At 55.2% G+C, this 18914-nt stretch overlaps 1 protein-coding gene across 1 annotated transcript in view; it reads left to right on the top strand.

Moving 5' to 3' along the window:
• The window catches only part of TNS1 (tensin 1), a 188013-nt gene that overhangs the window by 77284 nt on the left and 91815 nt on the right, over positions 1-18914 (top strand). Inside the window, 3 exon segments of the mRNA XM_014462563.2 lie at positions 3586-3627; positions 14483-14524; positions 15334-15384. Coding sequence (XP_014318049.2) covers positions 3586-3627; positions 14483-14524; positions 15334-15384 — 135 coding nt within the window.

The following is an 18914-nucleotide window of genomic DNA, read 5'->3' as shown; positions in this document are numbered from 1 at the left end:
TGGGAAGGACCCAGCTATGCTCACAGCTGGGCTAAGCGCATCTCAGGCAGAGGGAACAGCAGTGCAGAGGCCCGGAGGAAGAACAGAGCTAGGTGTTCAAGGCACTGAGAGGAACTCACCGTTATGTGTGGCTTTGGGTCCCGGACAAGGAGGGTGGGTACAGAATGACAGTGGAGAGGAGAGCAGGGCCGGGTCATGCAGGCAGCTCCCCGCCTGGGCTGGCTGCTGGCTGGCGCTTTAGACCCTCATGTCCTGGGGTGGGGGAGGTGGGGCTCCAAGGACACATCCTTGTTGTTGGCCTTGTGCCCAGGGACTTTGGAAGTTCAGAAAATACTGGTGGGGGCTGACGAATGCCAGGCCTCGGCCCTGGCCTGGGCCTGGTAACACTCACCTCCTGGCTGCAGCCCCAGCTCTCCCTCACAGGCTCTGGAGCCAGACTGCCCTGCTGCACTGGCCTGGGGCACATCCTTCCCTTTTCTGTGCCGTAGTGTCTTCATCTGTGAAATGGGGGTAATAACAGTATCTACCCCATACATTCTTCATTAGGATAAAGTGAGCCCAAGGAAAGGGCTCAGGACAGTAGCTGTCACAGAGCTGCGCTCCTTAAGCTGTCACTGCTGTCGTTGTGAATGGCTCCGTGGAAAGTAGTGTTTACCGGAGAGTCAGCACAGGGGGCAGAGAGGGTAGGGCATGCCTCTCCCTGGAGCCAGACTGCTGGCTTGGCAGCCGGGCTCCTCTGTGGGACAGCTTGTTCACCTCCCTGTGCCGCAGTCTCCTCATCCACAGAATGGGATGCTCTGGGCTGCTGTGAGAATTGGAGAGTTAATTTACACAAAGTGTGAAGAACAGGGCTGGCCTGTCACAAGTGTGATGGGAGTAGTGGCTGTGCTGCTGTTTTATTATTAGATTCTTCAGAGTTGAAAGACTGAGCCTCAGGCCCGCTCAGCCCACAGTGTGTAGGTGAGTCGTTGGAGGAGGCTCACCTGAGGCTGACTTCCTGGGTCCGAGCCCTGCAACGCTATGCTGCCAGCCCTGGGACTGGGCGGGTGGCAGGGCTGGCATTGAGAGTCCCTGCAGACCCCCTGGAGTCACCCCTTTGCAGAGGGAGGACCCTTGCTTGGGTCCCCACGGGGCAGGGGGAGTGGTCACTGCTGACACCAGGAGTGTGGGGCCACAGGGAACAGGCCACCGAGTGGCAGGGGGCCTTGGCTCTCCCTGGCACATTCCAGGTTCCTGAGAGGGTGGCCAGGGGCCAGGGTGCCGGAGGGAAGGAGAGAGCCTTTTAAGGAAACATTTCTCTGCTTAGAAAATAGAGAGAGAGAGAGAGAGAGAGAGAGAGAGAGAGAGAGAGAGAGAGAGAAACACACAACAAAGTTAGTGGTCTGGCCGGCAGGCATGCACAGCTGTGGGCAGGAGAGGTCTTGGGGGCACCCAGGCATCAGGCCCTCTAGCTGGGGGCCCACTGCTGCACCCCAGATCCAAGTCCTTAGGGGCTGACTCTGCTTAGGGCTGTCTCTGCCTCTGGGGGATGGAAAGAGATGTGGGGTCCCTTCTTTGCACTGCCTTTGGGTGGTGCTGGGAGAGAGACCCTCCCACTTTTCTCTGAGGATGCCTGCCCGTTCTGCCCCTTCCCAAAATGTATTTGTAACCCCCTCACTTCCCCAACCCCAGTCCCAAATGGAGAGTGGAAACCCACCCTTGTGTAAGGAAGAAAGGACCGGAGGGCACTGTCCAAGGGTGACAGCAGGAATGGCGAGAGAAGACCCTGGGGGCCTGGCCTCATCAGGTGAAACCTACAAGCTCCAGACTGGGGTTTGGGGCAGCAGGTGGGAGGAGAGAGGGAGGAAGCCACTGCTAGATGCAGACTCCTGCCCTGACCCTGGCAGGCAGGGCAGTGTCCCCCTGGCTGAGACCTTGTCTGGTGGGCAAGGCGGGCAGAGAGCCCTTCAGGCCACAGTCACCTCTGGGACCTTCCCTTCCTCCTGGTCTCTTCTCCTGGCACCCTCCACCCCACCCCTTCCACTGATCAGCTGTGTGACTTTGGGCAAGTGTTTAACTTCTCTGCGCCCCCTGCACCTCAACCAGAGGGATAACAGTAGCTTTACGTGGGCAAAGCACTGATATTAATGCCTGTCATATAGTACATATTCTGTAAGTGTTAGATATTGTCTCTATTTTTGGCTTTGTATGTGATTTTCCTACCAGTCCTAGGATAAAGTGGTGTACAGGGTGATGGACACTTTGCTGGAGAATGGGTGGGGAGGTGGGGAGCAGGTGGGGGGACAGGGAGCCTGTAGCATGGCTGAGTCAAGAAGCAGAGATGCTTTCAGCCTCTCCAGCCTCCCAGGGTTCAGGGCACACTGTTACGTGGGTGTTGTCCCCTTCTGAGCTGGTGTGTCAAGCTGGGGTATCCCTTAGGCTGGTCAGACGGCAGAACAGGTTAGATGGAGGGAGGGCCTGGCTAAGGGTGGCCTCTATGAACAGCCAGCCCCAGCCAGGGCTGTGGGCTGTCTCCGTCACTGCTCCACTGGGTGGTGGCTGGGGTGGGGGTGGGGGGTCTCACACTCTCCGAGGAGGCAGCCACCCCCTCTTTGGCCATCCACAGCTTGTGACCAGACATCCTCATGCCCCAGGGAGAGCCTCCCCCTTCGTTCCCTCTGTGGGCCCCTTGCCTGGTGCTCGGGTCAGGAATGGAGCCAAGATTGAGGTATGAGCTCCAAGAAAAACGTGTCCCAGCTAGAAAAAAGGAACACATTGAGTCTCTGATAAAGGCCCCTGCTAATTGTCAGGGTAGAGGTTTGGCTGCCTGGCCTGGCTGAGGGATGTTATCTTAGGGTAGGAGCAATCCAGCCCTCCCTCTACCCCCCCTCCCTCTGTCTGGAGGCCCAAGTTGCCACCTGCCCCCCCCCCCCCCCCGGGCATCCGAGAAAAAAAGATGAGGATGATGATAAAATAATAGCTCACCCATAGAGGGTGCTTTCAGCTCTCCAGACCTCTGTGTTTATTAGTGACGGGTGGCTTTCTTTGGGAGAGCTGGCAGGGGCCCGTCACCCACCTGTTTCCCACGTGCTTTGGGAAGCTGCCAGCTGCCTGCACTCTGACCTCTGGGTGAGACACCTTGGCATTGGGGAGAACGAACAGGCAACTCTTCCCTTTCTAGAGACCTTAAATACGTTTTACAAAAATTCTAAACACATCTTACCATATTGCAGAAAATTTAGAAAATAGAAGAACAAAGACAATAAACCCTTATTTTTCTTACCATTTAATCCCATTATGAAAATTCTGGTGCATTGACCTTCAGTCTTTCAGTGTCTGCATATTTCTACAGAATTTAAAAATAGCGATGTGCATTTCATTTTTGCCTTTCGCAGCCCCCCTCCCCACTAGCGGTGTTGCCTAAGTATTTTTCCATGTTGCCACATGATCTTCCAGTGAACTCTCAGGCTGCAGAGTGTCCATGTGTGTGAGTTGAGGGAAGGGGTGTCTCGCATGGAGGTGGCGGCTGTGGAATGATCTCAGGAGGCCCTGGTTTTCTGTAGGAATGAAAGATGCTAACCTTGCCTTTCTCTGTTCCTCCCACAGGTGGCTGCCCCCTGCATTCCTCCATCCAACCATGAATTGGTGGTGAGTGACAGTCCGTTCCCTACCCTGCCAGCCCCTCCTCCCCTCTGTCCTCTGCTCCCAGCTGCAGCTTACTTCAGATCCAAGCATGCTGGCAGCCCCCAAGGGTGCCGGGTAATTAGGTAAGGGAAAGGAGGGGGCCTTGTTCCGAGAGGCTGAAGCTGGACTGGGAGGAAATGAGTCATGAGGTCCCTTCTGATGGGATGCAGGGCCTCCTATTTCAATCTGGAGACTAAAGTCCTTGGAAAAAACCATAAAAGGGCATCTTGCCTGTCTGCAAGGCCTGGCCAGGTGCCTGTTGTCCTGGAGCTTACAGAACTAGGGGATGGCATCTCCTCCCACCCACTTGGTCCTGGGTCGGGTACCCTTCAGCTGGAGGCAGGGGGATGGACGGCATGACCCACAGGATTCATCTGCCTGGGCAGCTGCTCTCATTCAGGTGGCCTCTTCCACCTCCATGCTGTTTGCTGATTCTGCTTTTCTGCTCTTGGGTGTCCTCCACTCCTCCCTCCCTTCCCCAGTGGGGCTTCCAGAAAAGCATGGACGGGACAGGGCTCCTGTGAGTTGTGGACTGATCCCAGCTGGGCTGATTGGAAATGTTGGGAGCTTTTCCCTCCTGCCCTCTCACTGCCTTCTTACCCTTCAGAGGCCCCTCCTGCACCTCGCCCACTGCTGGAGGCGGGCAGGGCCTGGAGGCTGGAGGAGAGGAGCCTGCATGCCTGCAGGTGTGTGCTTGTGCATGTGTGTGTGTGTGCAGAGGAGAGTCATGGAGGGGCCCTGTGTCACAATTTGACCCACTGGTGCAGAGAGGCAAGTCACGACACGGATGTGGGTGGGGACCTGGGGGAGGGACAAGGGTGTCATGGGGTCTGGCAGTTACAGGTGTCTGCACACCTGTGCAGTGACCTGCCCTGCCTGGATACTGGAATCTCAGCCAGGCCACCTGGTCTTCTGCCAGGTGGCAATGGTCCTGTCCCGCCCTCTTTCTGGACATCAGTTTCCCTTTCCGTCACAGAGATGGCTGAACTAGATGCTCGAGAGGCCTTCTCAGTGCTGATTAAGTATTCCCTCCATTCAGGGTTGTTAATGGAATGAATTAAAGTATGTGAAAGTGCTGGTGGCTCTTAGACGCCTCCTGGGCCCAGCACAGCGCCACCGTTCTCTGCACATGGGCTCAGGCCCTGCCAAGTGTGTCCCTTCTTTGCAGCGGCCCCTCCTCCCTTCTGGGCCTCAGCTCTGCCCAGCTGTGCTGCTCCAGATGTGGAGCCCAACTGTGCGGAGCCCAGTTGAAGGTCATCTGACAACAGCAGCGGGTGTAGGTGGGCGGCGAGCCGGGTGCTGCAGGGATGAGGCCAGAGTGTAGGCCTGCTTTGGAGCTGCCAGTAAGAAATCTCTCTGGGATTTCAGAGAGACACTGTGGAGGGCGGGCAGGAGGGGTGAGGTGGGGTGAGCAGACCTCTCATCATTCCAACCCAACTGCCACTCTGCCCCTGAGAACAGAATGTCCTTGGCTGGTCTAGGACGGCTGGGGGGTCTGGGGTTTAGAGCTCTCCAGGCAGAAGCCAGATGCCTGGCCACCAGGAGTGAGCTTTGTTTATGTGAGGAAGGGTCAGGGGTTGGGACAAGAGGGAATGGTTGGCATTCCAGCTGGAGAGGTTGTGGTTAGCACCAGAAGGAGGGAGGCCAGGGAATCTTCTCATCTCTGTGATGCGCCCCACCTGTGCCCAGGCTCTGCCCTTCACGGAGGTTGGTCAGCCACCTGGTGGTGAAGTGGCTGTGACACCAGATTGTGCTTTCAGAGGTCCCCCCACCTGAGTCAGATCCGACCCCCAACAGTGGTCAAGAGCAGGGGAGTTCGACCACCTCCCTGTGGATCCCAGTTCCCTGTGACCTTGGACACATTGCTTAACCTTTCTTGACCTTAGTTTGCCCGCTGCAGATTGGGAGTTGGAAATACTACTTACCTTGTAAGGTTAAGAGAAGAAAAGGAGCAATTAACCCGTTGAATTAGCATGTATTCAGGACCCTCCAATGGCTGCCCACTTTACTGGGAGTGAAAGTCCGGGGTTCTTCCATGGGCTCGCACAGCCTCCAGGAGAGTTTCCTCTCTGACCTCATCTTCCCCTCGCTCACTCACTCCGCTAGCCCTTCCTGCTGGTCTTTGAATAAACCAGTCAGGATGCTGCCTCCGGGCCTTTGCATTTGCTATTCCTTCTGCCTGGAATGCTCCCCCCCCCCCCCGCCCCCCACAGATACCTCAGGGCTCTTTCCTTCCCTCAAGTGTCAGCATTTTCCTTCCCCCAACAACCTTATCTCCCTTCCCTGCTTTCTTTGCCTCCCAGCATGCATCGCCATCTGATAAGCCCTGAGTCTTATTTGCTTGTCTTGTTTAAGAGGCTCCCCCTGCCCCCACCAGCAGGTAAATTCCTTGAGTAGGGATTTTTCTGTGTTGTGTTCAGTGCTGTAACCCTATGGTCTGGCACACAGTAGGTACTCAGTACGTGTTTATTGAGTGACAGGGAGACAGGCGTTCAGTGGAATGCCTGGTAGATTAGGTGCTCAGTAAACAGGACTGCTGCTGGGTGGGAGGCCTGTCTCCAGCTGGAAGCTCAGTGCTGTCCCCAGGGAGTGAGAAAGTGGCCCAGGCGAAATGGGAGAAAGTTTGGCTCCCCCCAGAGAGCACTTAGCACCTGTTTCCTCACTGAGGGCGAGGCAAGTGCTCTGAGCCGGTTCAAAGAGGGAGGAAAGGGCGGGCTGTATTTTTCCTTCCTTTTCCATTCTCTGCCTGCCCTTCAGCCTCTGCAGGCTGGACTCAGGCCTCCCTGCCCCCTCCCCTTGCCTCACACTGTGTGTCTGTCTGCCTGTCATATTTTCTCTATGTCCCCAGCTCACCCACTTTGCTTGAATTCTACCCCCCTGGGACCAGGACCATCATCCCTGGACATAGGATTTCAGCCCAGCCTCAGGGCTCCGCCAGCCAAACACACTTCCCAGCCTGTGCCAGGCCAGCCAGGGCAAAGTGGCTTAATCTTCAACCAGTGTTTTCGTCTTACTCAACAGATGTTGCTAAGGCCTTTGGTAGCAGGGTCCTGTGGTCACGTCCCTCCTGGGCTCCATGGGTGGGGGCAGGATGGAGAGGGAGAGCCCTTGTTTGCCGTGGACTCTCCTGATCCTTGGAAAGAGCTGAAGCAGCTTTTCTCAACTTCTGAAAAATAAGAGTCGAAAGGAATTTCCCGAGGGTGATAGCCAAACGAGTGGCCACCAAAGTTGGCCGGAAGCTGAGCCCTCTGCACATGCAGCCTGGCACCCGGGGGACCTGGACTGGGGGAGCCGGGCCAGCCCCACGGAGGGGGCTTGGGATGTCCTTGTGAATCGGAGCTTGGGGGGGGGGGGTGTCTGACCGGGGAGTGATCACTTATGTTAGTTTGAACTTCAGCCCTAATGAATTTCATCTGAGGACATTGAGGGTCCTGGGTGGCCATTTTTGGGGGGATTCTTAAAAATGGAGCAAGGCCAGGAGAGATGAGTCTGAGAAAGCCTTCAAAGAAGAGAGCAATTCTGGGCATTGCCTTCCAAAGAGGATTCCCAGAGTGGTGAGGCGGGTGGACATCCCAGTTTGTGCAACAGCTAGAGTGGCTTAGTCTGGAGAGGGAAAATATGGGGGGTGGGGGTGCAGAATGGGAGTGAGAACGTGCTGAAAGGGCAAATTTGCTTATTTTCTGTTGCTCTCCAAAGTGGAGCCTAGTAGGCAGAGCTTCTATAGAGAGGAGGAGACTTGAGTTACAGAAACAGCAAAGCTCTCTACCACCTACAATGGCACAGCAGGGCCAATCACGGGAGTCGCTGTCACTGGGACACATACTCACTGACACCTATTGGGGTAAGGCAGCTGCTGATGGGAGGTTGTCTTCCTGGGGAGTCTTGGGTGGAAATCCTCAGGGCCCACTGAGGTCCTGCCCTCAGGTTGGGCTGTGAAGGGACATGGTCCCTGGAGGTCAAGGCATCCATGAATGTGCTGACCACCTGCCCTAGGACTCCCACTGGGAGAGGCCCCAGTCCGATGATGCGTCCTGCCCTTGGGGGACCATGCTCAGGGGGAAAGAGAGAGAGAGAACTATATTATGGAAACAATTAGTGCTCGGCTGGGGGGTTCTGACCAGAGAGGTAGCCTTTGGGGTCCAGGGTAGGAAGCGATATGTTTGTGCTGCAGTGGTTGAGGAAGTCCTATTCTGAGTCCAATGTAAGATTTCAGCAATGGAAGAGAGGAGAGAAGAAGGAGAGAGGGCCTTTTAGAAGGTGACAGAGCTGAAGTAGAGAAGGGGCAGGGCCTTGGTACAAATTACCAAGACCGATAGGGCCCAGGGCAAATTCAGTGTCCTTGCTGGGGAGACGAGAGGGCCAGGCCGTGTTGCCTTACCTTGGTGGCTCTGGCTGGGGTGCTGGCGGGAACAGCCTGAGTGGGAACAAGCATGGCATTCATGGTGAGCAGAGAGGAGGTGTGAGCGGATAGAGAGGAGAGAGGGAAAGGCAGTGGAATCCACCCAAGGAGGAAGGGGCCACATAAGGGAGGAGTCCAGCAGTCATATTGGGGAACTTGAACTTGATGAGCTAAGCACTAAGAGCCATTATGGGTCCTTGAGTGGGGAAATGACCCTAAGCAGGGTTTGAGAGCTGGGAGTCAGCTGCCAGCTGTGGGGTGTGGCTCGGCGGTGAGGGGGCTGCCAGGAGGAGGACTGGGGACACCAGATGAGGCTGGTACAGGTGCTCAGCGTGGGTGAAGGCGACCAGAGGGGCCTGGAGGAAGGGCCTACGGAAGCACAGACTCCCAGTTCCCTGGCTGACAGGTAGAACAGCATCCGGGGGGGAGGCTGGCAGGAGGAGGCGAGAAATATTCCAGTCTGGCGAGCATGTGTGAGCGGGTGGGATGGGAGTGCCCACAGTTGCCCAGCCTCAGCTGGGAGCTGGGTGCTGGTCCCTCCGGTGAGTTGAGAAGGGCCTGAGGACAGGAGTGGGCTTGCTCAGGCCCCTCCCCGGGAGGTGTAGGAAAATCAGGCATCACGTTTCATTTATCACATCCAGTCTGTTCTTTTTCCCTGGTGGCCCTGGCCTGCCTGGGAGAGGATGGGGCCCCTGGAGCAACTTCACCCACTCAGGGGACCCCGGCTGCTGGCCTCCCTCCCGCCCTAGCAGGGTCCAGCCCTGCCTCTCTGTGCCCTCCCTCCAGCCCCTCACCCTCCTGCCCCCATCAGCTCCCTCTCCTCGGATGGTAGGAAGTAACCTTCCCTGAGGGGTGAATACAGGCTTTGAGGGGCAGACCTGAGCTCCTATGGAGCTGGCCAATCTCCCCGGAGACTCAGTCTCCTCATTTGCCAAAAGGGGTTCAAAGTGCTCCGTCCGCTGCTGCTGTAGCCACTGCTGTAGTTGTTTTTGTTATTATCTGTTGATGGTCCCCCCCAGACAGGCTGTGGGGTGTATAATGTGCCATCCTTGCCACGCCCCCTCTAAGTGCCCAGTAAATGGTGCTGCCCTGCCCTTCTCTCTTGCTTTCAGCCCCCTCCCTTCATCTGCTTAGGGTTCTATTTTTAGAACAAGTGAGCCTGGAATAACCTCCTCTGGGTCCTGGGGCTGAGGACATTCCAGCCCCCATGGCCCCACCCGCCAGCTCCCTTTCCCTCCTAAATGGTTGCGCTGCCGTGACCTCACAGTTCGTCGCCATGGCAGCAGATGTGATGTCACAAGGTCTTTTGACCTGAAAAATTGTCCAGATTCCAGGCCTCCCAGGGGGCAAGAGTAGAAAGAGCTGGAGGGGGGAAGGGGAGAGGGTGTGAGGAATTTCTGGACGGAATGTTCCTCTGGAGGCTGAGTCCGCATTCTGCGCCAGCCCCCTCCCCCCAGCTCCAGGCTTGGGCACCTCCCCCACCGTTATGGCCCTCTGTCTTTTCCTTCCTCCAAAACAGCAGCCCACAGATACATTTTTTCCCAGCCCACCCTCCCTGCAGGCCGCCAGCATGTCCTACTGCATGAACCTCCGTGCTGTTATCTCAGCCACCCCAGCCTCTGCAGAATGGCCCTTCCTGGGGCCCATACAATTGGCAGTGGGTAAATGCAGGCATGGAGAGGGCATGCATGTCTTTTTTTTTTTTTTTGGTTTTTTGGCTTTTTTTAATTTATTGATTAAGGTATTACATATGTGTCCTTTCCCCCCCATTGTTCTCCCCCCCCCTTTCCCCCGTGGCATGCATGTCTTTTTTGGGGAAAAACTTGAGGAAAGGATGTGCAGCTTCCTTTATCCACCCTGTGGTTCTCAGCCCCTCATATTCAGGAAGTTCTCTCTGTTGTCTGACCTCAGTCTCTCCTGCTGCAGCCCATTTCCTCCTCTTCCTATGGAAGTGTATTGCAGACGTCTTCCTCTGGAGGACCGGAGACCATTAGTCTTTAAGTCGCAGAAAGCTTGTTCCCAGCAGGAGGGCAGTTGATTTAAGGGTAAGAGGAACTGAATAGAGATCATCTCCCAGGAGAGACAGAGCGGAAAGGATGGATGTAAGGAGCAGGGTTCAAATACCAGTCCTCTTAGCTACCTATTAGCTAACCTTGGGCAAGTTATTTAATATGGCGGACTCTCAGTCTCCTCAGCTGTAAAATGGGTTAATGCTTATCTTGTGCACATTGGTTATGCGGATGGCTATGAGGATTGATGTCCATGGAAGCCAAGAATCTAATACTATGTATGCCCAAGGCTGCATTAACTCGTAATGAGTCATTGTTGTTATTGTGTTAACATTATGAAAGGCATCTCCAGCCCAGGGCCAGGCTGAGGTAGGCCAGTGAGGCCCCCGGGGTGCAAAATTCAAGGAGGCCTCACTCTCAGGGCTGTGCGGGTGCACTTGGAGCAGCCGGAGAATGGTGCCTCCTTAAACATTCTGCTCTTAGCCTCACCCGAGTCCCTGCCTTGCTCCAGACTCCCGGGTTTGCGATCCTAGAGTAGAGTGATCCTCGAAGAGCAAGACTTGGTCAGCAAGTGGCACCACGTCCATACCCTGCCACCTGCTCCTGAGCTGAGCTCAAGTTGTCCAGCCTGGAGGCCAGGGGCATTCTGAAGACCCCTGGTGGGGCTGTGGTCAGCTGCCCAGAAAGTCTGGGTCCTTGAGATCTAGGTTTTTTTCTGGGGACAGATGGGGACAGTCCCCATCTGGGCTCCATCTGCTCGGTCCTTCTGCAGCTGAACCTCAGGAGGAAGGAGAGACGAGCCCACAGGAAGGCAGGGGACAGGGTGGAGGGGCTGCGAGGGGAGCTCAGCAGTGGGCTTTACAAAACTCGTGCCAACTCCAATCCTGCCATTAACGTTACCCTGAGAAGCTGGGCCAGTCAGACCTCTCTGCACCTCAGGAGGGAGGAGACGGGGTCTGAAGTCCCTCTCAGGGCTGTTCTGAGGAGTGGTGTGGGAGGATGGAGGTGAGGGTGTACACGTGTGTGTGCACGTGTGTGAGTGGGTGGGGTGTCTGTGTTGCTGAAGGGCCTCTGCCAGCCATTGGAACTCTGGGGCGGCCACTTCAGGAGTCCACAGCTGGGGTGGTCTGGGAGCTTCCCTATAGCATGCCCAGGGCCTGGGGCAGGCTTAGCTTCAGGGGAGGCCACCCTCATGTTTCCAGTCCCTTGCCTTTTTCATTCCCAGTCGGCCCAGAACTGGCAGTTCCTGGGAAACAGAAGCAGGACTTCAGTCCCAGAGGACTGGGAAGGGGAGGGTGGGAGCACGGCATGCATGCTGGGCCGTGTTTGCAAACACTGCAGGAAAACGCTGGGTGTTCAGGTCAGGAGGGGTTTTTGGAAATTTTTAGCTCTTCAGAAAGCATCTCAACCAGTAAGTTGAAGGCATTTGATGGCTGGCAAGCGTCTTTCTGTGGCCGGCTTCCAGCTGGCCCGGGGAAAGGGGTGGGGGCCAAGGTTACCGTGCTCAGATGATTGTTGGCAGGGAGAGAAGTTTCTCTTGCACTGCTGAGGCCTGTGGTTTCTAATATTGACTCCGACTCCCAGTTCTGCTTTGTGCCAGACATGGGAGGGGTTGGGCAGGAGGGTCAAGGTGGGGCAGGGTGGGCCACAGGAGGAGGGCCTGGGAGTGTGTGTGGGGTGGAGAGGATAAATAACTGCTAGCATTTACTGAACGCTTTCTAAGTGCCAGGCCCTGTTCTAAGTGCTTTATGTGCTTCCTCTCATTTGATTCTTTCAACATAGAGCCAGTCTGTCCCATTGAGGCGCAGCAAGGATGAAGCGACCCGCTTGAGGTCACACAGTTAGCAGTAGAGACAGTCTGTTTAGACCAGCGCTTCTCAAAGGGCCATCCCCAGACCTGGAAACCTGTTAGAAATGCACATTCTCGGGTCCCACCGAGTTCTGCTGGATCAGCCCTCTGGGGAGGGCCCAGCCCCTGTGTGTCCACAGCCCTCCAGGTGTTTCTGAGTCACGCTCAAGTTCAGGGCGCCCTGGCTCACACTCTGCTCTTCAGGAGAGTCGTGGCCTCCGGGAGGTTTCCCCCAACGCTGGATGAGGGCTCTGCAGGGCCTGCAGTATCCTGGGCAGGCACTTCCTCTGCAGCTTCCCCATCTCACCCCATTGCTGTCCTTTCTGAACAGCCTGTCTGGAGAGGCTGGCTCAGCAGAGTGAAGAGTGAGGGCTTTGGAGTGGGGAGAGCTGGGTTCAGATCTCTGCTCTGCAGACTCTGCATATAGAAGGTCTCTGTGATCTGCCCTCCAGGTGTGTCCCTCCTGCCCCCGGGGCCAGAGAGGAGGTGGTCCTGCCCAGGCCACGGTCTCCACGGGAGCACCACAGAGCCCTGGATCAAAGGGACAAGTGGGGTCAGAGGGCCAGGATTTCCCAGGGGGCTCATTTGCCCCCGGCCCAGTGGCCTGTGGCTCAGCAGCGGGGGCTCTGGGAGGTGGCTGGGCGAGGATGAGGCTGGGCCGGGACGGGATGGGATGTGTCATCTTTACTCCTCCAGAGCCATCCTCAAACTCCAGGTGGGTCGACCTGAGGGCTAGAGGGGCTTCCTGATGTGCCTCCCCGCCTCCTACTCCATTCCTGGACCCTGTCCTCTCTCATCCATCCTAAGCTGCTTGGCCCTGAAGTACGCTCAGGAGGTTTCATCCCCTGGAAGGAAGTTTTGGCCTCAGCCACCCGTCTTCTTTCCAGGCAGGAGGGGTAAAGTCTGGGCCATTTCCAGAAAGAGCACGGCTGCCTTCAGCTTAGCCGGCCTTCTTCCTCCATGTCCGCCTCGGCCAGTTCTCCCTGGCGCCAGACCCTCTCAGTGGTCATTCTGTCCATCCCTCTGTCTTCAGACACAGACAGCTTGCCCCTCAGGTCCCGGGCTGAGACAGTCTGTCTTAACTGGGCCCACGCTCAGGCGTTTCATGACCTTGGCAGTCATGCTCACGTCCTTCTGCATGGTTCAGGGGCCCCCGAACCACTTTGCTGAGTTGGAAATGGAGCCCTAGAAACTGGTCAGGAGGAGGCCTTGGAATGGGAAGTTTCTCTCCTGTTTGGGGGGAGTCCTAGGAACCTGTTTTTCAGGTTGCCTTTAGCAGGAAGCACTCCTATTGGTCTGGGCAGGGGAAGGGTGGCACTGGGGCGAGGGGCAGGACCAGTCCACAGGTGTTTATTGATGGCTTGCTGTCCATAACCACAGGCCCTGGCATGAGGGATATGGCAAATGAGTTGGTAAACATGCTGCTTTGAATATGTTTTGGAGGCAGGTGGGATAGAATCACAAATAAAACCAGACATAATCCCATGATATGATTATTCATGTGTCAATGACCAGATGAATGGCACTGACAGAGAGACGTACTGGAGTTGAGAGGTGGGAGAGAGAGTTCTCCTTGCTGAGGTGTTCAGGGAGGGCTTCATGGAAGAGGAGAGCTTTTAGGAAAAGAGGGGAAGCTGTTCCACCAGGAAAAGCCTGGATATGAGAACAAGTAAAGGGATGTAGGGGGCAGGTCTGGGTGGAGCAGAGCTTTTGGGCATGAAAACTGGGGTCTGTGAAGAGGCAGGGCCAATGCAGGGGGGAGGCCTTGAAGAGTTAGGACCCACAGGCCTCTCATCCCAGGCTGCTGCCATTTCACACAAAGAGCAAGAAGTGCAGAGCCCAAGGTGGGGTTCAAATCCTGTTGTCCCCATTAGTAGTTGATGACTTGGGCCACTCATTTAACTTCTGCATATCTGTAAAGTGGGCCTCAAAAGTAATAATGGGCCCTGGCTGGTGTGCTCAGTGGTTGGAGTGTTGGCCTGCACACTGAAGGGTCTCAGGCTTGATTCTGGGTCAAGGGCACATATTTGGGTTGCAGGTTTACTCCCCATTCCCGGTTAGGCTGTGTGCAGGAGGTAACCAGTCAATGTGTCTCTCTCACATGATGTTTCTCTTTCTCTCTTTCTACCTCCCTCCTTCCCTTCCACTCTCTCTGAGAAGCAATGGAAAAAATATCCTCAGGTGAGGATTAAAAAAAAAAAGGTAATAATGGTGCCTGCATCACAGGGTGCTTGTGGTGGAGGAGACGGTATTGATGAAAACGCCTGGCATGTTGGCACAGTGACGGTTACTCTCTCCTTGTTCCTTTTTGAACCGTCAGCGACTGCCCGAGTTAGAGGCCTGGCTGATGTTTGTCCAGGTGGATGTTTACAGTACCAATAGGAAGTTTTTTATTTTCCAAACTGTGCCTCCCAACGTGGGGACAGCCAGGTTCCATCTTGGGTTGGAGTCATGTCCGGCCTTTGGAGGCATTCTGTCCCCATGGCCATCGGCCTTGGAGAGAGAGCCAATCTGGGGGTGTTTGTCCTGAGGACTCACGCTGCCTTTTCCCTTTGTCCACAGCCTGTCAACACGGAGAGTGCACCAAAGAATGTAGTGGACACGGTGAGTGACAGCAGGCCCCGGGGTGGGGTGGCGGGGAGCCGCCTGGGAGGCAGGAAAGCGGAAGATGGATTTGGGGAAAGTGAACAGATGTGTTTGGGGATATCCTTCTGGAGTAGATATGGGGAAGTTGGGGGAAGTGGGGGCGGGGCCATGGGTGACGTTGGGGGCTGGTGCATTTGGAAATGGATTCCTGGGGAACTAGGCAGGCAGAGCAGGAGAGGCAGGGGTGGGAGCGGAGAGAGAGAGGCCAGTGGTTAAATGTGGGTTTCTTTATTAAATATGTAGGAATTGAGAAAGCCAGGCAGATCTTTCCGAATAGATCTTTCTGACTTAGCAGAGAGACAGACAATCTCAAGGCTGCAAGGAGGAGGAAGAGGAAAAAGTCAGTGGGCTCTGAAGTGGGAACTGAGGTTAGCAGCTGTGAGGTGTCTCCGGCAATGGCCGGTGTTGAATGGCCTGGAGCGGGAGACTCGGGTTTAAATCCTAACTCCTTGGAGTTCCTAATTGTGTGACTGTAGGCAAGTCATGAGCCTGTCTGTGCCTCAGTTTTCTTATCTGCAAAATGAGAATAATAATATTTCCCAGGGTTGTTGTGAGACACAGAGAAGAGGGTTTGATTAGCTCTGAAAGGCCTTCAGTGGACAAAGAAATGTTAGACAGCCAAGTCACCCCCACCCCACCCGACCCCGGGCCCTTCTGCAAATCCTCTGACCCCCCACCCCTGCCAAACCCAGCAGGTGAAAGACCTAGTGCCTTTTGATTACTTTCTTTGACTCCCCTTTTTTACTGTCTTGTCCCTCTCTCTCCAGGGAGAAGGAACCTTCCGGGGTGGGAACACTCGGAGAAGCCTTGAGGAAGACGTAAGTATGGGGGAGAGGGGTAGAGAAGGATGTGGCTGGGCTCCTGGTGCTCAGAGGGACTGGGGATGGGTGGGTGATATCTCACACCTCTCTTGTGGGGCGTCCCTTCCTCCTCTCCAGAGGGCAGGCAGGGTTGCCCAGCTTGGTTGCTGAGCAAGGGAGGAGGGGCTGGGTGAGCAGACCCCACCTACTTATACACTGGGCCTCAGACTTGGCCTTGGCCTCTAGCTCAGCTGGGTCCAGAGCACTTTTGCCCATCACTTTGTCAGGGTGGGAATGGGGAGGAGGGCGGGCTCTGTGAGGCCTGGTTGGGTGGTGGGTGAGCAGTCACCAAGGTGAGGGCAAGGAGAATGGTCAACACTGTAGGGACCAAGGGCAGAGATGAAGAGGGACTCTTGAGCCCTTAGAGCAGTGGTTCTCAACCTTCCTGATGCCGCGACCCTTTAATACAGTTCCTCATGTTGTGGTGACCCCCAACCATAAAATTATTTTCGTTGCTACCTCATAACTGTAATTTTGCTACTGTTATGAATCGTAATGTAAATATCTGATATGCAGGATGTATTTTCATTGTTACAAATTGAACATAATTAAAGCATAGTGATTAATCACAAAACAATATGTAATTATATATGTGTTTTCCGATGGTCTTAGGTGACCCCTGAGAAAGGGTCGTTCGACCCCCAAAGGGGTCGCGACCCACAGATTTGAGAACCGCTGCCTTAGAGGGTCATCAGATCTTGGGGAATTGCATGCTCTGCTTCTTTGGAGAGAGAAAAAATGCAGAATCCTTTATGTGGCTCAAATGCCATTGATTCAGGAAGAACCTGGAAGGTGGGCCAACTGGTCCACGATGCTCCTTCTGCCATGCATTTTTGCTGGAAGTCAGTGAGCACATTTCTTAAGCGGAAGGACCCAGAGGAGGGTAGCGGGGGCTCTCCCACCCCCCTGCTTTGGGCAATACTGTGGCGGGACTTGTCCTCACACCCCAGGAGCTGACGCCCGACCGAGTTGGGCCTTTTTCTTCCTTCCCTTCTCTGACAATTTGCCCCTGTGCTGGCCTCTCCATCTTTGCCCGCCTTGATCTGCAGAGGAACAGGGAGTGGTTTTGGCGGTTGGCACAGGGGGAGCTGTTGATGGCATGAGGCCCTATCATCTGACAGCTGCCTGACCCATGGTGGGGAGGGCCCAGAGGGAGGTGCTGGGGCAGCAGGAGGCAGCTTCTGCAGGCGGCAGCACTTCTGCGGTGAGCCCACCGCCACTGCCTCATTGCCCGGGGGCAGCCTGCACCAAGAGGGGAGGCGTCCTCGTCCTCCGGAAGAGCGGGAGCATGCCTCTCAAATTAGTGGGGAAGGCTCTGCTCAAGGTAGGAGGGGTCCTGTGAGCACAGGTACACATGCTGGAGAGGGGCCCTTGTCCGAGTTTGTGATGTTTCTGGGGCTGGAGTGCAGGGGAGAAATTCATTTTTTGTGTACTTGCTATTGAGGACTAACTAGCGTAATGCACGCAAAGCACATGATATGTGCTCAATAAATGGTAGCTGTCTTATGACTGCTATTTTGACTGAGGGCCAGGAGCTGGGCTGGGTATTTTTTGATCCCCATGACAGCCCCTATGGCAGATGCTGTGACCCCATTTTGTAGATAAGCAAACAGAGGCTTGGAGGGGCTCGATGCCTCCATGCCTTCTCCATTTCTTCCCAGGACCATTGCTTAGATCTGGTGTTGCCAGGACTCCCAACCTTGGTGGGGGGGGACAGGGTGATGGTGTGTGAACCAAGACATTTAGCCAATGGTCTACAAACTCTTGTAAGTCAAGTTCTAGAGCTGCTGCTCCCACACCCCAGCCTGGGTCTGACGGACGCTGGAAGGTAAGGCTGCAGTAGGAGAGAGTGAAGTTAGACATCAGGAAGAACTTTTTGACACGTGGGTGTGTTTGACTTTAGTCCTGGGGAAGAAAGAGGTGGCCGTTTAATTGGGACTGGAGGTTTTATTTAGGAGAAAGTTGTGTTGATCTGGGCTGAATGCGTGTGTCAGGGGTGGGTAAGGGTGGTGTCCTGTCTGGATGTGGGAGGAGAGACCAGCGGTGTTTTGGTTGTTAGTCTAGTTTAAGGAGTGCATGAAAGGCAAAGCAGGCTCCAGAATGGCCTGCGTACTGCAAAGAAGGAGAGGAAACCCAAGTTTAAGGTCCCAGACATCTGTTGTGGGTTGGATGACCTCAGGGTGATTGAGTCAGTCCCCTGCCCAGCGGTGGGCTCCCTGCAGTCTGCCGCAGGTGAAGGGACCCGCTTTCAAGGTGACACGGCTGAAGTCCTGGGCCTGCCGCTGGGATAATACGCCTGTTTTTTTGAGCTGTTTTCCTGTCTCTGGCCCGTGGCCCAGGATTCAGGGCAGGAATGGCTGTTTTCCTCTGACTGCTGGTGTGCAGTGGAGTTCGTGGATGGTGTGCTGTGTCGCACTTTGTTTTGGAAAAATCCAGGCTGGTGGGCAGGAAGGAGAGAGGAAGGGGTGTGGCTGGAGGGGCTGGAGGGGGAGGGGCGGCCACTGCCCTCAGAGGAGACCTAGGAATGGGGATGGGCTCCTGACGTAGGTTGGTCACCAATTTCTGGCTGCCTGACATGGCCCCTGATATTGCTTACACACCCTCCTCCCAACTGTGCCCCCTGGGGACTGGGGCTCAGGAAACAGCTTTTCTTTTGGTCCAGGGCTGTTGTGTTTGGTCTGTGGACCTCAAAGGAAGGCAGGACTCTTCCCACACAGTGGTTGCTCTAACCAACCCCACCCAGGTCCCAGGGTTCCTGCTCCTTGCTGTATGGCGGGGAGAGGGTTGATAACAGAGCATAGGGTCATAGTCTTTGAGCGCTCGGGAACGGCTGAGCGGTGATCAGCAGCGAGGACCAAGGCAAAAAGAGTTGGCTGGACCTGCGGTAGGAAGGGTGAGGGTTAGACATCAGGAAGAACTTACCGGTAGTAAGAGAAGTAGGACCCTGTTTTGGTGACGCTGTGGAATTTCCGTTAGTGGTGTCCTTTCAACAAAGGACAGACTATTTTGGTGACAACAATAGGGGAGAGTTCTTCTTGGTGCACAGGGAATTGGATCAAAAGTCCTATTATTGATCTATGTCCTGGTAGGGGCTGGGAGGAAGTTTCGAAGCCCTGTGGAGAGAGAGAGAGCTTTGAGAGCCCTCAGTGAGGAAAAGAATGGGATGACAGGCAGACAGAGAGCTTAATTTTCTTTTCAAAATAAAATCTTTTGTAGTACTCTTTGTAGAGCCCTCTGATAGTTTTCCCTAAGGGCTCTAAGTGGAACAGGTCAATGATGTAGAATCACATGAAACTGTGCTGGACCCATTTTACAGATGGCTCAGTGAGACCGAGGGGCTGCTGCCGCCGGGCTCCGATGATGAGTACCTTTCTTCATAGAATAGAAGCTCTCTGAGGTCAGGGCTCCTCCTCCCCTGGGCCCCTGGTGCCTAGAACATTGCCAGGCACACAGCCTGCAGGACTCAGTGAAAGTTTACTGAAAAAGGG

This window comes from Myotis lucifugus, unplaced genomic scaffold (genome assembly GCF_000147115.1).
Source record: "Myotis lucifugus unplaced genomic scaffold, Myoluc2.0 scaffold_3, whole genome shotgun sequence".
Lineage (NCBI taxonomy): Eukaryota > Metazoa > Chordata > Mammalia > Chiroptera > Vespertilionidae > Myotis > Myotis lucifugus.
The sequence above is the reverse complement of the archived record's forward strand: the minus strand, read 5'-3'. Positions and strand labels throughout refer to the sequence as shown.